The 20,278-nt window shown below is 46.4% G+C and overlaps 2 protein-coding genes across 4 annotated transcripts in view; one reads left to right on the forward strand and one right to left on the reverse strand.

Annotated features, from left to right (window-relative positions):
- ITSN1 (intersectin 1) overlaps positions 1-11,410 on the forward strand; it is a 149,387-nt gene extending 137,977 nt beyond the window's left edge. For all 3 annotated transcript variants that reach the window (XM_076353482.1, XM_076353473.1, XM_076353492.1), the window contains 6 exons: positions 204-416; positions 953-1,074; positions 3,273-3,355; positions 3,455-3,538; positions 3,971-4,144; positions 5,055-11,410. In XM_076353482.1, the coding sequence (XP_076209597.1) occupies positions 204-416; positions 953-1,074; positions 3,273-3,355; positions 3,455-3,538; positions 3,971-4,144; positions 5,055-5,203 (825 nt within the window). In that variant the 3' untranslated portion in view covers positions 5,204-11,410. The remainder of the gene's footprint in view (positions 1-203; positions 417-952; positions 1,075-3,272; positions 3,356-3,454; positions 3,539-3,970; positions 4,145-5,054) is intronic.
- Positions 11,411-15,153: 3,743 nt separating this feature from the next.
- On the reverse strand, positions 15,154-18,630 carry ATP5PO (ATP synthase peripheral stalk subunit OSCP). Its single transcript, XM_076353515.1, has 7 exons — positions 18,541-18,630; positions 18,290-18,340; positions 18,073-18,183; positions 17,550-17,679; positions 17,321-17,433; positions 15,641-15,727; positions 15,154-15,333 (listed from the first exon to the last, which is right to left on the reverse strand). Exons 1-7 carry the CDS (start codon positions 18,571-18,573, stop codon positions 15,220-15,222), a joined length of 639 nt encoding a protein of 212 aa, XP_076209630.1. The 5' UTR covers positions 18,574-18,630; the 3' UTR covers positions 15,154-15,219.
- Positions 18,631-20,278: the final 1,648 nt, after the last annotated feature.

Below are 20,278 nucleotides of genomic sequence, written 5' to 3' on the forward strand. Positions count from 1 at the left end.
GGGCTGCCTTAAAGTTAATTTTCATGTAGCCTTTCTGTGACTTGCACTGCTTATCGTGCGCAAGGCAGAGACATTGCTCATCATCCCTGTGACACAAATTGAAACCAATGTCAGGACTCAAAACTATATTTGATCTCTTTCAGGGGAACCTCGATTGTTTTACTTTATACAGTGCGTTGTTGTTCTTCTTCTACTTTTCGCAGCAACTCGTATTTAATTCTGTTACAAACTGCTTGGGACCACGCAAGTTTCTGCACAGTGGGAAACTCTATAAAGCCAAGAGTAACAAGGAACTGTATGGCTTTCTGTTCAACGATTTCCTCCTCCTGACTCAGATCATAAAACCTCTTGGCTCTTCTGGCACAGACAAGGTCTTCAGCCCCAAGTCTAATCTGCAATACAAAATGTACAAAACTGTAAGTACCACTCTTAAACGGTGACTAAGGTGGTTATATGCTGACAGTGCGTATAGCAGGCAGCAGCTCCCGTACTGGGTGTGTGGGCAATAGCCTTTTTATAGAAGAGGTTTGAAAGCTTTGGCATATGCTGGGGATTCCAGAGACTGATGGGGAGAAAGCTGGTTGTTTGCTTTAGCAAGATAAGAAAAGATGCTTTTGAAGTTCTGCCAAAACAACCTCTTCGACAGAGGTCACGTGTATCAGGGAGTGATGGGGAGAGTAGTGTTTGCTGCTCTTTGTGGGAAAGGAGAGATTGCTATGCTTCATGGCGCTGCTTGCTTACGTCAGGAGAAGTGTTCCCAGACTCTGGAGGCACCTATATCTTTGATAATAAGAAAATTTTTAAAAATGACATATCTGAAGAAAGATGGGAGGCAGGCAGAAGGGGGAAGGTACTGCAGGCACAAGATAAATCTGTTGTAAATTGCTCGGTGTTGAATGCATCTGTTTGGATATTGTGCGGTAGAACTCTAGCTTTGCCTAATGTTTTACAGCCCATTTTTCTAAATGAGGTACTAGTAAAATTACCCACAGACCCTTCTGGAGATGAGCCCATCTTCCATATCTCCCACATTGATAGAGTCTATACACTCCGGGCTGAAAGCATTAATGAAAGGTAAGTACTTGCATAGGCCATGTTAGTACTGAATTTGAAAAGTCTGGTGCAAATGTATATGGTGTACACATGCATAGCAGTCTCCAAGCAGTTTATCTTACAAGACTGGTGAATTCCTTCTGCTTGAGAATACGGTGATAATATATGAAAAGGAGGAAGAAATAATGATGTTTCCTGAATTCCGATAAGACCAACAGTGAAATGGCTAGGTGGGCTGATATATAGGCTGTGTTTCGCAACATTTTATGCTAGCTTAAGGAAGCCAAAAGATGCAATCCTATCTTCTTCTGTTAACATCTGTTTGTCTGTGCCAGTGCAAGCATTTGTATGGCTGTATGTTGAATGAGATTGAGGAACAGGTAAGAATTAGAACTTGAAGCAAAAACCTCCCAAACTAAACCCAGTTAGTTTTAATCTGGTTCAGTTCAGACTGAAACAGTCAAAGGAACGGCAACCTCAAAACCTCAGCTGATGATTTTTATCTCTGGCAAGCTTACAGAGACAGGATTACACTGACTTCTACTGTGAAAAGGTTTCTCTACACAAATGTAAGATCTTGAAAGATAACTTTTGTTAAAAAATGAAAGCTGAAAGTGCAGCAAACCCCTCCCTCATAGTATAGACATTGTGTTACGCCAGGTTGCAAATGTATGGCCCCTAAAAATTCTGATGCATAAAAATGTATAAAACATCTTTGCTCCCTGCCTCCCTGACAGTGTTATTCATTATTATTTACACACATAGTTTTTCTTGCAAAAGATTGTACTTTTATGGATCCCATTTGTCCTTTGGGATGCTGTCTGTCCCTCTATGCCACAGAATGAACGAGCATCGTGGTTAGACCCTTGGGGATGAAAACTGACACAGCCTTTTCAACTTAGGATCTGTTGCACAAATCAGACAATAGCAATAATCATCTGTTCTGCGTCAAAGCACTCACAGCAGTAGTCAGAAACATCTAAACTCTGCACCGCATTCATCCTACCTAGCTCGAGGAACTTCAGCGAGATGCTTAGGCACGCTACGCTGAAACGTCCGTGGAAGGAGCCAGATCTTCACATACTGAACGCCCTCTGGAGGTGCCTACCTCTCTCCACTCGCTACAGAGAGAACCCACGGGAACTGCTATTCAAATTTGGATGCTCTAGTCAAATGCCGTTACTTATATGGGATACAGCCTTTGACTTTCTTTTATGCCAGAATTGCTTACTAAATAAATGCAGCATTTTAGGTGAGAGACCTCCAGGTTTTCATCATTCACTTGCTTTTAACTAAGAGCAACAGAAATAAAACATTAGCATCAATGAGTGATTAATTTGCCCATTTAATCTTAAAAGACCTTTATGATCAAAGGCTTGGTATACTTCTGAAGCTGCCGTTTACCATTTAGGGCTGAGCTGGAAGGCAGAATTGTCCTTAAGTGTTTTGTTTTCTTGAACAGCTCTCTGTGCAGAATACAGGTGAGTGTTCAGACCCAAACGCAGGCCAATGTAAGTAGCTGCAATGCCCTGTAGAGCAGCAGCTCTTCATTTTGGCATCAGAAATGGCTCCACAACTTCTAGATTCTCTCATTTTGCCTTGGCTCAGGCCTCAGGCTCCCTTGTATGTCACAGCAATTCTTCTAAACCCTTAAGGTCCCTTGGTACCCCTTCTTCCACGATTTTTCTCTGTCAATCTTTCCACTCAGTCCCGTAAGTATGAAATGATTTCCCAGAAAGGCCCGTTGGGAACCACGATCATTCATCATCTGTGTACTCCGTGAGTTATGTTTCATGTGTCCCGAGGCGCAGAAGGATTTTGGTATGAAACCTCAGGGGTCAAGAAAAGTGGCCCCCTCTGCAGCATAGCTGTCTTGTATCTACTGGCTACAAGTTAGTTTATTACAATAAAGCAAAAGGCTTGGTGAAAGCAAACTTGTTATCTATACTTTTTGGGTTGTCGCCAAGTCCTTCCTGCTTGTGATTCTCTTGAGCTTTCTTTGTGTGGTGGGATCTGCTAGCTTGGGATGATTAAATTTCTGCAGGTGCTATAGATTCCAGTAAGATCTCTTCTGGGCAGATAGCTTCAGTGGAGCAGAGCCTGTGATGGGGCCAGAGCCTTGGCTGGGAAGGAGGGACAGCTTTACTTTTGTCTGCTGTGCTCCAGGGAGGAAAAATGGAAATGGTATTTTGCAACTTTTTTTTCCTTTCCTTCTGAAGGACTGCCTGGGTTCAGAAGATCAAAGCTGCTTCAGAACTTTACATAGAGACTGAAAAGAAGAAGAGGGAAAAGGCCTACTTAGGTACAGCATGGGATGCAGGGGTCTCATCTTTTGTGGAAAAGTCCACGGGCAGGAAAATATGTTAATGACTTTTCTCTCTCCCCTTCTGTTTCACGACAGTTCGCTCGCAAAGAGCAACAGGCATTGGGAGGTTGATGGTGAATATTGTTGAAGGCATTGAACTAAAACCTTGCAGGTCCCATGGTAAGTGCCTTGGGTTTTTCATAATATACTCTATGAAAAAGACATTCCTATTTGTCAGACTAGCTTTGAAGGAGGTTCCGTCCAAAACATGGTTTTGTTTAATGAAGCAGTTTTAATGAACTTAGAATATGCGGAAGTGATTTTGTGCAGTTCAGTAGTAGTCATGCAGTTTTCCTGCATTAAGCATGTGTTTCAGACAAACTTAGTTTCCACCACATAAGCCGTATCATAGGAGAACGTAAGGCACAAAGTCCTGCAATGAAGAGTGGAAGGTGCTTAGCGCCTTGCAGAACTGTGTCCCTGTTCATTATAATGGCAGTGAGGCCACAGGTTTTCCCCCGTCTGTTGGCTGTAGGAGTAAAAGGTTATTTAGGAGGAAGATCACACACCTAAAACGCAATTATTCTTTTCTGTTTGTTTCCATCTTCCCAGGAAAGAGTAACCCGTACTGCGAGGTGACGATGGGCTCGCAGTGCCACATTACCAAAACGATACAGGACACCCTCAACCCAAAGTGGAACTCCAACTGCCAGTTCTTTATCAAAGACCTCGAGCAGGACGTGCTCTGCATTACGGTGTTCGAGAGGGACCAGTTCTCCCCAGATGGTACGTAGGGGGGCTGCCGCCCTTCCAAGGGTATTTTCAAATCTCCCATTTTGAAGAGCTGCAAGCCTGCTGAGGTGAATCATAGAATCAGAGAATGGTTTGGGTTGGAAGGGACCTTTAAAGATCATCTAGTTCCAACCCCGATATTGAATCCCTTTGCATATTGGGAGCCTACTCACCCTTGCTCCCCAGCGGAGTCACGCTAGTATCAGTGCAAAAAGAATCAAACTCTCTGTTTTTTTGAGGGTTTCCTTTCTTGTCCAACTTGACAACAACTAAAGTGCAGTTTGCAATTCTGCTAAGTCTTTAAAAAACTCTGGATGATGATTGCAAATGGATAGATTAATGCAGGAGGAAGAGAAATGTCCTCAAGTTCCTGTAATATGCAATAACAGTGGCAGAAATGAACCCAGGATTCCTAACCCATTCTTATTTCATAACCTGGGATAAACATATGGAAGTATTTGGATAGGACTGTCATTCATGCAGCCAGCGCCAGTTGTCCCATTGACCTCGTCGCTAGTGTGGTGCACTGCTTGGCTCTATCACCTCCAGAGGGCTTCACACTTAGTTTGAACTGTGCAGCAGCCTTTGGCCTTTTTTCTAACATATCATAAAATAAGTAAGCTACTGAAGCAAGGCAGCTGTGAATTACATAGTGGATTTTTCCGCTTATGGGACCATTTACTTTTAATGCTGCTGCTGTCTAATATGGTCTAGCTAAAATCCTCTTCTATGCAGATTGGCAGCCTTTGGCCTTCTTCAACTGCAGAAATATAGTTGGGCTGAAGACTTGTTTTCTCCTTTTGTTGTGTGTAGATGGAAGCTTCGTTCCTTCTGCAGATTAGCATTTTACTGCAACGTAAAACAGTTGTGTCATTTCTGAGCATGCTGTCTTTTTGCATTTCAGACTTTTTGGGCAGAACAGAGATCCGTGTGGCAGACATTAAGAAGGATCAGGGTTCAAAGGGACCAGTTACAAAGTGTCTCCTTCTGCATGAAGTCCCAACAGGAGAGATAGTCGTCCGACTAGACCTGCAATTGTTCGATGAGCCTTAGAAGGAAAGGGACCAATGTTTTATTTCGGTTCACTGCAATAGGTGTCTGCAGAAGCTGTCACAAAATCCGTATTGGTGTGGTATGAAACTACTGCTTGCCCTTCACACGTAAGAGGGTTATCAAAGCAAACAGGAGCATCTTTGTGCCTTGATAATTCTCACTGAAAAATGAATCCCAATTTAGTGAGGAGATCTCCCTCGATTTCTCTATGTGGAACTTGACGTTAGTTTCCTGGGTTTATGAAATAACCTAGTTGTTCGTTGTGCGCCAGTCTGAAAGGCTGGCAAACCACATAGGTTGCTGTGCTTGCTCCGGTTACCCTACTCTTTAATTTACATGAAGAAGGCAATGTTGGTATGTTTTGGAGGCTTTCTGCAGGGTTTTCCCCCTTAAGGAATTCTGTGCCTATTGCTCAGCGAAGTGGTGTGTAAATGTAAGGTGAACGGAAGGAGCGGTTACGCAGCAAGAAGATCTCTGAAGATCTTCATGATGGTACTGAAAAGACTTAGAAAATAAATAGTCTATATCTATAAACAGAGAAGATTCTATTAACATACCACTTCATGACTCACATTGCCCCTGAAAATAAATTTTGTACAGGCCTTCTGCACAGAGATGAATTGCACTCCGCAAGAGTCCACCCACTCGGTACCTTTGGAAGTTGCTGTTTTCTATAGGACTGAAAATGTTCGAACAGGAAGCGAAGGATTAAACATAGAGCCCTGCTGTAAGTTATACTATACCACTCCGATACTCCTTTACTACTGCTGCTTGATTGTGTGCCCGCAGATGGAAGATCTGTCACCTGCGGCGGGGAAGAAAAAAAATCACGGCTCTAGCTCAGGAAGCTAATTTCTACCCCGCAGAGTCGAGCTTGCAAAGCAATCAGTGGTGACCAGTTATTAAATTGTACCGTGCCGAACTGTGTTTGACATCGTGTTACTGAATTCAGGGCAGCAGCATACTGTAGCTCACAAAGGTGTTTGTGGCGAGCCGGGGTGATAGCAGGTTCGGTGGCAGCGATCCTGGACGCGACCAGAAACAGAGTGCTCGTGATGGTGCAGAGTGGGTAACCCCAAAGTAAAAGCCTTGTCATCTGCGGGAATGCCAGGGCTTGTATATCCATTTAACTCTACGAACACACACGTATAGGCCCACATCCAGCAAACTTTCCCTGTTTGGCAAAGCACCCAGCTTTAAGCGTGCACTTACGTCTTGTTTCCCTTAAGCACATGCGTAAGTGCTTTGCTGAGTCTGGACTTGAGAGAGGATAGACCCCTAAGAGTAAAATTCCTCTTTGTTCTGCTTGGGTTCATTTTGTTCATGACCTATCATGCATACACTGGTATTTTTGTAAGGACTTTATTTCCGAATGGGAGGTGTCGGCCCGTTTCATTAGCATGTGAACGTTCTTGTGGAGCCTGTTGTTAGGTTTTGGTGTTCCTTGCATGTCCTTTCAGTACTGGTTTCCACCTTTCCTGTATAGGCGGTGTTCTCTAGCACTACAAGTCTTACCGATTTCCAGTAGGAAATTAGGATACATTCATAACGGATAGGTAGATACAGTATGGTAATAAGTGTAAACTGTGCTGGGAAGTGTCTGTGTATTATAATTTCCTAGAAGACCACTGTAATGTTTCAAGCAATGGGAAAAAAAAATGTATGTTGGAGGGACAACAAAGTTTACATTTCATACTTTTCAGAATCGCTTTATTATTTATTTATTGAAGATAGTGTAGAATTTTGTATCAGAAATGACAGACATACTTATGTATTTTTTGAAACAAAACAGAGATACACACTTTAGTTAGAAACTTTCAACTGACCACATTTTAGAGGGAGTGTAACTTCCTAGGCATGCATTTGTTTACCACTAACTGGCTGAAAACATGATTAAGAGAACTTTAAGTTTCTATTTTTCAATGTTGTTAAGAAAATTGTTTCAATTAAAATATGTAAATAGTACTAAACCCATGCTTTCCTAATTCCATATCAATACATTTTATTAAATATAATGTATATGAAAATACACATTGTTGTGGTAGGATAAAAAAAGTGATAAAATCTATTAATGGAGTAACATTAAATGTCATTGTCTAACCTTTTATCGCTGTCCTAATTTTACTCGGTAGCTGTACATATGGTGAACGTTCATTTCAGTGTTTAAAAAGTAGCATCACTTTTTTATGGTATCATTTCACCAGCATGAATTACAGTAACGACTAAATAGACAAACAGGACAAAAAAAGACCGTGGGTGTAATGCAGAAATCTTGGCCAGGTTTTCGAAGGAAGCCTCAAGGAGCTGCACCTTCCTCTGAGACTCAACTGGTGTTGGAAGCGGGGGACCCTTAGCTTCAGGGGCTCCTCTCAGATTGTGACCCTTTGTCATGGGTATGTACGACTGCACCGTTTTGGGGAGTTGTAACAGAACTGAGCACCTTCCCGACCACCATCACTTGTGATTTCCCACTTAACCTCGACGTGCAGCAGCGTTTAACTCCCGTTAACGTCAATAGGAGTTACGCAAACATGATGATGATGAAAGGCTGGGGTTCGGCTCACGGATATCTAGTGAGTCCCTCATAATCGGCCTAATCCTGAAGAGGAAGCTTTTCCTAATCCCTGTGCATTGAGAACAGAATGTATATATACCCTTAGAGCCAGCCGACTGTGCATCGGGATGTCGCTATTTTCCCGCTTGCTTGCCCTCAGTGCTCTGTAGCGTATTGGCACTGTTGGCTTCCCAGGCAGAACGGCTTTTCACCAGGGTTAGTCAAAGGTTCGTAGAAACCCGTTGACTCCTGCCTGGTTTTCCCTGTTCAGGAATGCTACGGTCTTGCACATCGCTTTGCATTAACTCTGCGGCTGCGCGGGCTACGGGTTTCTGCTTTTCTACCCACCGTAGTTGCGTAGACCTCCTGCTCATCCAGGACTTCGTGCTGTAAAAGCTCAGGCCTTTTACTGAAAAAAGAGACTCGTTAGCTGTATTCCTACTAGTGCTTTTGTAGAGAAAACTGCAAGCTCTCATAGGCTTGTTTAAATACCACCTGTGTTCTGAAGAGTTTGGGGAAGGGAGAGGCACACGGCAATACCTGGGAAGTTAGGTATCTCTTTGTGAATTTAGAAAGTCAGCTGGCACTACCACAATGTATGAACGTCGAGCCATCCTCTTACGAGTGCCACGTGCTGGCTGTCAGGCCAAACTCTGCTAGTCTGTGCTACCGGTATTGAATACCTATATTCATGTAGACACCATTTTTCAGACACTGGTTATTGATCTCTAAATATCTTCGTAAAATAGCACGCCTTTGCTCACAGGTCCCTTTCCAGCCTCATCAAGATGTGTGTAAACTTTTCCTAATGTTATGCAAAACAACCACAACAACAAAATCAAAGCCCAGATAACACTTGATCACATTTTGGATTGAAAGAGCAGATTCATGCAGATAAGCATCCCCACTAAAACGCAGAGGTTGTAAACCTGTATATTGTGGAGTTCTGGGACTGGCTGTCTGCATTTGCTTTGGTAAAATTCATCCTTGTAGAGAGGCTGAGTACAAGGTCTCTCCATTACTCGTCCTTAAAATGAGGCACCGGTGAGATTGAACTGGCACGTGGGCCACTGGGACTGGCCCTCGGGGTGGGGTTTCATCTCTACCTTTTAGCAGGCTCTACTTTTTTGGAGAAGACAATTTGCTTAGAAGCAATTCTTCAGCATTAAACTCCTCGGTTGGCAATCAAGCCTTTCTAAAAATAATACTGTGACTTTTTCATGCATTCACTGCCTTCGTTGAAACAGTGGCCTTGCTTTGGATAAACTGAGAGAAAAAAGCCCTAAGAGAAGAAAGAGCAAAATCTGCAGCTGTGAGAAAACATGCAATGGAAAAAGTTGCACTGGTAGTTTGGTTGCCAAGCTGTAATTCTGGGAATTGCATTTTTCCCTTAGGTACGTTAATTTTGACAAGAAGAATAGTGTTTCTGCCTAGTGCTTCCTTGTAGTAGAACTGAGTTAACAGGTCAGAAACTGGAAGGGAACAACAACCACTTTTAGAAATTATTAAAATTACTTTTGAAGGATGCTGGTAGCTGGGAACAGGCAGAATGTCAGCATCGTTGTGGCTGCAGACAGGACAGGATACCGAAGAGAAAGGAAAGAAATCTTTTTTTCTTTTCTTTTCTTTTTTTTTTTTTTTTGGGGGGGTGGTTATTTTAAAATCAGATCCACAGTCTCACAGCAGAACTTCAATTATCCAGGACCCCAAGCATCCACAATATAACGACAGTGATTAATAACAAACCATGTGTTTGTCCTCAGCCTGGGAGAGCCACACTGGATTTAGTGCAGCTCTGTATTTATGCAGGAGTTTGCATGCACTTTTTTATAGAAGCAGAGCTTTTCGGTGTTTGTAACAGCCCTTATACTCCTCTGTCCAGGAATTCCCGTCTGAGTTATGCCTCTGAGGTGCTCAGGCACCGTGTTGTTTCAAGATGCTTTCACAAGGACTTCATAGGCTTGTAAACATTGCTGTCGGGCTCCTTGCTTTCCTGGTGCCATCCAGGCAGCTCTTGCATCCATCCAGGAGGTACATGGGTACGTGCCCTTTCCATGCAGGGAATCGGCTGCACCAGCATCAATGTGCCAGTTTTCTGTCTCTCAGAGGACTTGTTCCCCCAGCCTATAGTCGCATGAGGTATTTGCCAGCAATGCCATTATACATCGGCAGGGTGGATGTCTGTCCTTTCACCCGTATGCCTCCCCATTTATGACCTCTCCGTCATTGCTCTGATTGCAGTAAGAATCAGCCTGGTCTTGTCGATCTGCCTCGAGAGCGTTTCCTCCCTGTGGACAGGAGTCAGCCCTTCTGAGATGCCTCTCGGGGAAACCACCTGAGCTCATTTTCCTCTGCACTTGGTCAGATGTAGCTGAAAGTCATTACGTCCGGGGCAGGTTCAGCTCTCCCCCTTCAGAGGTCCAGCCTGCCACCTGAGCACGCATCTGTGCCATCCTTCCCAGCAGTGCCAGGCTGGGAGCTCCCGCTTCCCACACTGCAAGTCTGCAGCCTCCAGTTCATTGCCGTTAGGGTTGGGGCTCATGTTTGAGATCACCCAGGTCCCCTCCCGGCCGCGATTTTCCCCACCTGCTAAGCCCGTTGGCTCCCTCCAAGCCAAACACCGGCTGCGTTGCATGAACGAACGCAGCGGGTGACCGGAAAACACATCTCACTGCCTTGCTCCATTTTGTGGTTTTTCTTCTGTGTACGTCTTGTGAGTAAACTGGTGCTTCTGTCCTGTAATTAATTAAGTCCTTTGGAAAGCATCGCTTTTGCCATCCCTTTATCCCCCCTGCTGATGCTCAGCTCTGTGAAACAGTGCTGTTTTAGGGACTCCTTTCCCGGCTTCTCCCTCACAACTCATCTGGCAGCTGCCATTTCTGCCGCAGCCCTGCAGCCCCTGGCTCAACAAAGCACTTCAGCAGATGCTTAACTTTAATTCATGCCCCAATTCAGTGCAAAGGCGTACGTAAAGCCAGCCGGGTGCCTACATGCTTTGCTGGGGACACGTGGAGGAATTTAAAAGGCTTCGATAATGTAGAGCCTACATTATGAACTTGGTTCAAGGTCTGTAAGGATTGAAAGATTGCAACAGAGCATCAAACAAGAAGTCAAGATTAAGATAAAACACAGAAGTAGTTTATAGTCTTTGCAGCTGGATCTGTTTTCTTATCTTCCCGAAAGTGGTTTTAGCCACTAAACTCAACAGAATTGTATTTACCCGGCAAATCATAATTCATGTACTTACAGATTGCAACACATTTGGAAGCACTGTAAATCAAAAAACACTAGGCTGACCTGGCCTCGGAAATACCAAGTACCTTACCAAGTTTAGTGCTGGTAGAAAGCCAGTCTGTAAAGCCCTGAAAGTGGGTTGACTGGGGCACCTTGAAAGACAGCATGTCACTGAGCTGACGCTAAGCCAAATGACTGATAAATTACAGAACTTTTTCTAGATGCACTTACTTTATTATTATATATTTTCTCAACATGAGTTTTTATGAGGGAACTTTTTAAATGTTCATTTTAAAATTTTTTTACCCTTTAAAAATAAATAAATAAATCACTTTTTGTTACATGCGAGTAGGGTTGGGGAGAAAACGTTGTGGATAATGCAGTTTTTGTAATATTATTAAATACATTTTCAAAACTAAGATGTGACAAGTCCAGACTTTTACTGCAACAGTGGTGTCTGCTTCCATGCTGCTCCGTTTGCCACTGTGATAGCTCACTTTGTTCAAACCTAGCAGTCAAAACCCTTGAAACACAGAAAAGCTGGGAATCGGGTCAAATCACCTTAGCTTTGAGGGGTTTGCTCTGTACGTACATTCCACATGTATCCTCGCGTTTGTTTAGCCCAAACACTCTTGTCCTACATGCATATCGATGTATCTATAGTTAAATACATGCTTTTTTATATATATATATGTGTGATTATTTGTATATATAATATAAAAACACAGCTATGTTATCATTATCAAATAGTAAATCTAACAGAAAAGCATTTCTAGGCACCCAGTTTTGTTTGTTCATTTAAATATTTTAAAATAAGGACCGTCCTTGGGAAATTATTTTTCTGTACATAGGAGGATATATTTAGGACCTAATTTAAAAGCATAAAGAACTGCAGTAAGAATATGTTAAACTAGCCTAGTTGCTTGATATAGTTGTCAAAGGCTCTGTTGCCACCGTAGGTGAATTCCTTGCGCTGCTTGTAAAGCTGCCAAAGTGTCACTTACTCTGGATTTAGCGGTCAGTTCTGGGATCTTAACGTGTCGTGCAAGTGAAGGGAGCTGGTGCTTCGTCCGAGACTCCCCCTGTCAGACCCCCAGGCAGCAGCTCCTGCCCGCCGCGGTGAGCGCAGGTGAAAGGGAAGGCTGGGATGCGGGAGAGTAGGGGGAAAAGGGAAGAAATAGGGGCAGAGCTAAAAAGTAAGAGCTTGGTGAGCAGCAGCACCTCTGCCCACCCCCAAAAACGTGGGTGGGTGTCCATCGGGTGATGGATCGGAAGGGAAATCCCTCCCAGCTGTGGTGGCTGCTCCATGGTATAACCCATTCTTGCCAGGAGGAAGAGGGAAGGTTGGGTGCGGGACCATAGCACTGATCCTGGTGCTTGGCAACTCACTGCCTCTGCTCTCGCTCCCTCTTGCTACGTCTCACCGCGTCTTTCGGGCTTTCCTAGATTTGCTCCACCATGCTCGCCCCGGGACGGGCTGCCTTTGGGGTGACCGGGCAGCACTGCCTGAAAGGTCATGCCAGTGTGGAGGGACCTGCACCGACCCTCCGGCACCGCATGCATCCCACCCAGGCAAGGCCCATAGCAAGCCACCGCAGCAGGTACGTGCTCCCCACACAGCGAGACAACCCCTACCCCATGGCAAAACAACCCCAATCCTCCGGGAGAAAGGCAAAGCTGCCCCCCGTGGGGCAGGTTTTCCCGGAAGGCTTTGGCTTTGTTAACAGCTTGTGCAGAATTACCCCCTTCCAGTCCCCAAGCTGCTGAAAAGGAATTTAGATTCCGGCAGCCTTTGCGGACTGTGTAATGGGTACTTTCTACCTCGTGGTGGTAAAGTGTTGGGGGAAAAAAAAAGATCACCGTAGTATTTTTTTTTCAATGTTAATACTTAGAATTGGGGAATCCTCCTCCCTGCTGCTGGTGGTGTTACTTTTTAGTGCACTTTTTGCTGCCAAAACAATGGTACCAGTTAGATTCCTTTTTTTTTTTTTCCTTAAAAAAGGAAGTATTGTACCGTCTGTAGCATTCATATGAGCCTAAAAATTACAAAGGTATTATAAAATAACTGTTATGTGTCTGTCTTAAGATCTGGCCAAATAGAAAAAAAAGTTACTTTTTTTTTTCAGAGAAAATGGAATTAATTTGTATTGTTCATTTACATCACATCTAACTATTCTACAGTAAAACATTCATACTGTGAAGTTGGTTTCTTTTGTTTTTTTTAAAGCATTAGTAATAGGTATAATGAGTAATTATGAATCAGACGCCACTGTTTCTCATAGGACAATTTCAACCGTACTTGGGTTGCTCTCAATGTGTTGTTTCCTCAGCCACTCTTGGTTAAATAATTCTATTTAAAGACACGGTCCAATTAAGCAGAAGTCCTTAAAATGTGTTCACCTGTTTGAGGAATTGTGCCACTTCCCAGACTGCAGTCACCGAGGTGGAAACTGCCGATGAGGTTTTAGGCTATGCGATTTGTTTGACACAGATGAGACTGTAGTTGTGCAAGTGAAATTATGCAAGAATAAATCCTTTTTTTTTTTTAAAGTTTAACTGCGTACTGTTACATTCTTGAGAAGCGCTGAAGAAGTGATATGGTGTCAGACACATTAAATAAGTCTTCAGATGAGTATTTTTGACAAAAGACCTACACAGGTATAAGCAAAGGGATAGACCCAGCAGCAGGGAAATAACTTACCGGCATTTAATGCCTGACACGTGCCACTTCATCTCTGTAACGCATTGTTTGCATTTTTTTTCAGATTTGAAAATTGAGAGTTGACCAAATCTGTAGTAAGACAGCAAAAATAAATTATCAAAAAATGATAATTAAAAAACCACCCCCCAAAAAAACCCAACCACAGGCACTTGCTTAATAGGCCAGGTGCCATTACTTTGTGCGCCTTACCGACATTACACAGGCCCTGCCCTGCGGCCGGGCACGCCAGCGGCAACCTTTATGCAGCTTGTCAGCGACCGCCTGTGGCTCTGCCACCCAACATAGAAAGTCCCACCCTGGTCCCTCCCCTGGTTTTTGTTAATAATTACTGAATGTGGCCAGCTGCCCTGAGGGCGATACCCTCGGTACCCTATTAAGCAGTGGGTCCGTTTGTCTAGCTCAGCACCCACTACTGCCTGCACCTCGAGGATGTATTCTTTCACAGCTGTTTGGGGCTGTGCCGGCACAACGGGGCAGCACCGTAGCCAAAGTGCCATGCCGCAATGGTTCGTAAATCACAGCCCCTGTAGCAGCAGGTGAGGTGGGACACATCAGGAAGCTTGTCAGCTGTTTGGGCTGCTTTGTCCAGACCACATTAATCCAGCTGAGCAGGGGCCAGAATCTCCGCTGCACAGTGCTGAGCTCCAGGAGCAGCACCGGGAGTGGAAAGCGGGCTGCAGGAGGCCCCTTTGCCCCTCTCCCAGGGCTGCAGGCCTCCAGCAGCCCCTCTGCCCTGCCTCCGAGACTCCTGGGGGTCCCAAGCGCCACCCACCCTCGTCACTGACCCCACAAGCTTCAGCGCTCCCTCCCCTTCCCCAGCAGAAGCCCCCCCCCTGCTGCTCCCACCACCTCCAGCACTAGCACGTTATTCTGCCTCTGGGGTTCCTGGGCCAATTCCATCCGCCACTCCGCCTGCCCCCAGGAGGGCTGGCGAGATGACGAGCACAGATTTTACTTCTCCTACACCCCCTCCGGGCCGGACGTGCGGCCAGCAGCCCTGGGCTGGCCCTGGTGGGAAATGTACTTCCAGCGTGAAGCACCAGAGAAAGCACAGGGCTAAACAGTCTCTCCCCTGCAGGGACTACTTCTGTTTAAGTGTGTTCTATTAAAAAAAACCCCAAACATGGCTAATTAACAGGTTTCCACACACAGAGAAACAGCACGTGCGGCAGCAGGACTGTTGCACTGCTGCCCTGACAATATCCCGAGTGAAAGTTTTCCCTGGAGACTGACAGAAGCTGAGCAGCAGTGACCCCCCTTATCAGCTGCCAGAGCGTTCTTCTCCATTTCTCTCAGAGCAACGTTCACCTGCGGTCAGGCTGAGCTAGATTTTCAAGCTGTGCCATGAAATGCTCAGTGAGGACTAAGTGAAACTCACTGCAGCTTTATCACCTTGCTCCCTCAGTGCTGTTTCTGAATCAAAATACTTCACGCCGTCTATTCAAGAAGAAATAATTTTATTGTTTCCATCTGACAGGTTTCACCGTGAATGACAAGGACAGCTTGCTAAACAGTTTCTCTCATGATTTTGGTGAGTTTTTGGATCTTTGACCTTGTTGACATGTCCACGTACTTCTCCCCGATATTGACAATCATGCCACCAAGGATTGATGGATCAGTCTAAAGAAGAAATATTGAACAGAAATTCTATTAGCAAAAATTTGTTAGCCTAGTATACAATTTTTACACTAGTAAAAAAAAAAAGCTTTTAAAAGAGCCTTTTTTTAAGATAACTTTGCAGTCACTGTATTCCAAAGTTAAGGTTTTAGTAATTAAAGCATCATCAGATCTACAAGAAAGCACGGAACTATGTAATATAGCAACTGGAGTCAGTAAAATGATTTTTTTTTTTAAAAAGATAAGAGAGACAGAAGCCCAGCTTAACATGAACTTGATGAGATTTATTTACAAATCATAAAATCCAGACCTTGGCCTCCAGCTTTAAGACCTCTCCCTTGGCCAAGAATCCACTCAGAGCACTTTTTAGCTCAGTAAGGTTGGCATCATCCAAGGGCTGAAAAACATGAGCAGAAGACAAGGAAAATGAAGGACTTGAAAATATTCAAATGATATAACGAGAACCCTCATTTTCTATTCAGATTCCTCTAAAGACAGACAATTCCACCAGGAAGGCAGATTAAGCAGCCTTCTTGAACAGGAATACCCAAAGGACAGCACAGAAACAGCAGTCACTTTGTGCCCTCCTGATTTCATGAAACATTGTGTTATTTGTGCACATATTCCCAGCAAAAGTTCGATGCTGACATCTTCAGATGGCAAGTGTTGGGAATCCATACTTGCCAAAGTAAGCACTTGATGGAAAACCTCGAGATCTGCCTCACAGCAGTGTTCAGGCTGTACAAGGAAAGATTAATTTTGCTGCTTCTAACAATTAAGATCATCAGCTTGAGAAGAAACTCGGTTTCATGTAAAGCACTGGGCAGTGACTGAGGGAGGACACCAGCAGCGAGCTCCCAGCCTGCTGCAGGCTTGCGGAATGCTCCTGGCTAAGTACACCTCCCTCCATCACCACGGAAGAACTCTGCATCCCTGTGGGAGAGACACTGTGAATTTGTCCTTGCTATCCCTACAAGTCGCTTGGATGCCACCGAGATAGAAACAAAAGGGACTTCACCAAAGAGTAGAGGCTTTGTGTTACTGGCAATTTAAGTAATTTCTATTTAATAGCCAAAAGAAACTACCAACAACAAAAAAGCAACAGGAAAGTAACTTTACGTATGAAATATTTAGGAAAACTTGCAGAAAGGTTTGCACAGGCTTGTGAGTCCGCATGTCCCTGAAGGCTACCAACTAGACTGACAAAATCTGTGCTCATGGCCTCCAGGGAGCCAGTTAATCTGAAGCGGGTCAGTCTCTTTATTTACTCCAGGTAGGCAGTTCACTGTAGCCCTACCCAAGGGCTGCGGATTGACATGACATACCTAGCTGACCAGCTTCCCACTCTAACAGACTTGGGCATGGATCCATTAACAAAGAAGTTACTGCAGTGCCAGAACCACCATGCCTCCAGCCTGACGTTTACAGCTCATGGAGACACCATCTTCCCTCTCACCTTCCTGAGCACCAGCCAGACTTGCCTGTCTGCTACTTTTGGAAAACCCTTCCTACAGTTTCGGAGTTAGCCACTTGTCCCGATTAATGCAGGCGGTGAATGAGGTAGCTGCTCCCCGCGAAGCACAGCACCAAGCACCACAGGCATTCCCAATCCTATCAGGTATCTGCCTTGCTCTAGCTAATAGCTCATCTGTTAGTTCTGACCTGATCTGTACGATCCTGATGACAGAAGTAAGAACAGGGGCAGTTGTACCTACAGACCAGGCTGACTTTTATCAGCCACTGGGTTCACACACTGGAAGGAAAAATGTTACCTGTTAAGCTGAAATGGGAGAAACAGGTTTAATTTTTGACCAATAATTGTCGGATATCAAAAATCTATTTGCAGAAAGACTTTCATCTTGGCAAAGGCGAGATATTTCCTCCCTACTCATATAGCACGTACTTAAACTATAGAGCGCAAAATTAAGCTAAAGAAGTTTGCCTTTTATACCGCTACCTGTTAAGCTCGATCTAGAGGTACCTAACTCACCTGTGCGGTGGTGACAGTGCACAGCACTTCTCCTCGGTATGCGCTCATGATCTTCCCAAACGCAGAAACAATGTCTGGAGTGTAACGCAAGCGACCGTTTTCAGCAAGCAAATCTGGAAGAGGTAGACATATTGAAAGGCTTTAAAGCACCCACTAGAAGCAGATTTGTTTAGCTACCAGTAAAAACAAGTAGCCTCAGACGTTTTTCAGGATTCACATGGTTACTCACTCATCAGGTTGACAGTAATAGGGGACATCTTCTCTTTTGTTAAAGCATCATTCACAGCTTTTTGTTTAACTGCGCTCTTGGTATGAGGGTTCATAACAACGCTGGATAGCTTGGGGTCTTTCAAAAGAGTCTAAGAGAATACACAGACATGGTAAAGACCAGGAGTTTTCCGGGCATCACAAGGCCTAACTGGACAACCCAAAGCAGGCAACGTGGTCGTTCATTGAGCACAAATAAAGGGGTCAGAAGGCGATGGGAAGCTAAATGGTAGCTCCAGCTATAGCTCATTTACAGTACGTTTCTTTTAGAGCTGATGCTCCTCCTGCCTCCTGTATCGCTTCCAAGCAGCTTAACACTGGGGGCGCAGTGCAGACAGCGGGCATACCAGGCCACCTGTAAGTGGGAGTCCCACAGCGTGCAAGAGCCGGGCCCGCCTCCCTCCTAACAAGAAGCAGCAGGCGAGCCCCACCGCCCCCAAACCCCTGTGCGAGCTTAGGCAAACGCGGGCTGGAGAATACCTTACCCATACTCGGCTCAGCTCCTTCTCTACCTGGTCCAGCTTCTTCTGCTTGGAGGCGGCAGAGTACAGCGCGGTGGCATAGCGCCCTTCCAGCCCGTACACCTGGATGGGGGGCTGGGGGCGAGAGAGCGGGCGGGCGCTGAGAGCGGCCCAGAGCCGGGGAGGCGACGGCTGCTCGCCGGGCCGGCGGCCCCGCCAGCGCCCCCCCTGCCCCCCTCACCTTGACCAGCTTGGAGACCGGCCTCGCCGCCGACGTGCTCAGCTGCCGCACCTGCGGGGCGCAGAACGGCCGGCGTCGACACGCGCCTCAGGGACGGGGGCGCGCGCCGATGCCGGGGGGGGGAGGGAAGGTTCGAGACCCCGCGCGGGCGTGGGAGAGGTGTGAGGGCGCACGCGCGACACGCCGTTTACCTTCCATCCCCCACCCCAACACCCCGCGAAGGCCGCAGGGCCGCCGCCCCGCAACTTCACCTTCAGGGAGAGCCCCGCCGCCACCGCCGCCATCTTCCCCGACCGCCGCTCGAGGTCACAGCTGAGCCCGGTCCCCGAGGTGAGGCAGCGCGCAGGCGCGGCGGCGGCCACCGCCCCCAGCCCCGCTCTACCGCCGTCCTTTTCTGCCGCGGGGCACACTGGGAAAGGTAGTTCTTCAGGGCCATACCTTCCCGCCACGCCGCGCGCTGCCTGCTGGGGGCTGTAGTTCCTGAGCGCAGGCAGGGAGCGGGGCCCGGACGGCCCCCGCCTCTCCTCACACCCGCACCCCTCCCGCCCTGCTCGGCGTCCCTCTCCCCAGCGCCCTCTGAGCAGCCTCGCCAGGCGCTGCTGGCAGCTGGGGCGAAAGCCGGGCGCTGAGACGCCCCGGCCGCCGGGCCAGCCCGGGGGGTGAGGCCGGGCCCCGCCGGCAGGCGGCTGCGCACGGGTGCTCCTCCCGTGGGAAACTGCTGCTTGGCGCGGGCGGGGCGGCCTGTGCTCGGCCCACTGGTGAAGGGAACGAGAGTGGGGCCCTGTGGCACCTCTGCCCCGCACGGGCTGGAGCTCCAGTTTAAACGTCCCCCTCGTTGCCCCTTCTCACACCCTGGTGTTGAGGTGGCTTTCCTCAGGCAGAGTCTGGTGGTGTGGGTCTCTGGAGAGGACCAGAGTGACCAGGGCAAGGGCTCCCATTGGGTGCCTCACCCCGGCCTCTGGCTGTCCTGCACATGCAGAGTTACACCCAGGCCCTCAGCTGGCCATACATGTGTTTGTGGCTTTGCAGGTGGAGGGGCCGTGGGATGGCAAGAGCGGTCCAGGCCATAGGGGCTGCCTGGGGGCCTTGCAATTGCTATAAGAGGGTGCAGTGACCCACCACCCTTTCTCACGTTCCTGTAAGGGTCCTGTAACTCACACACCCACGCACATCCTTCCGTTCAGATGCACCAGGAGAGCAAGCGTCACATGAGTTCTTCAATAGAGAAAATGTCAGCTGTGCTTGCCTCACAGACGTTTCTGCTGCCCTCTAACCCAGTGAAACTATCTCTGAAATGCAATGAGCTATTTCCTCCCCTCGGATAAACTAGATCCAAACGTCTCCTGGGGCAAAGACGCAATCTTCCAGGTAAAGCATAGGGTAGGCAGCTCTGACTTTGTCAGTCTCTCTGCGTGACCTTGAGCAACTCACTCAGGTCCTGCCTACTACTGAGCTATCTTGAATGGTTAAACTCTTTCTCTCCCTAATTCTTCCATCTTTTCTGTAAGAGAAGGTAAAACGCTTGCCTGCTTCGCAGAGCTGTTACCAAGTTTGAGTAATTATTTTCTGTGGTATGAGATGGGTGGTGCTATTGAAATACAAAGCGTGGCATTAATGAAAAGCATGCTGCATGAAGTCTGCAGGGCAGACTTCGAACACTAGATGTTGCTACAAATTGAAAACCAAGTGATCGCTTCAGCTACGTCAAAAACAGAGAATTAGAGTAACACTCTTTAGGAAATGCAGTCTGAATACAAGAGCTGGTCTACCGTCCCACCAGAAATAAGACAGTCTCACCAACAGGCTTTATTCTGGATGTTGGAATTTAGTTCCCCCTCTTCTATCCCTGGCTGTATTTGCTGTGGTGGCATTCAAAGGCACAAGTATAGCCCGTGACAGGTTTAAGCCTGACGTAACACCATGCTTCTTGACAATTTTAATAACTACAGTACTAAGAAAAGCATATCTAAAATGTAGAAAAATCTTTTT

This window comes from Aptenodytes patagonicus, chromosome 1 (assembly GCF_965638725.1).
Source record: "Aptenodytes patagonicus chromosome 1, bAptPat1.pri.cur, whole genome shotgun sequence".
Lineage (NCBI taxonomy): Eukaryota > Metazoa > Chordata > Aves > Sphenisciformes > Spheniscidae > Aptenodytes > Aptenodytes patagonicus.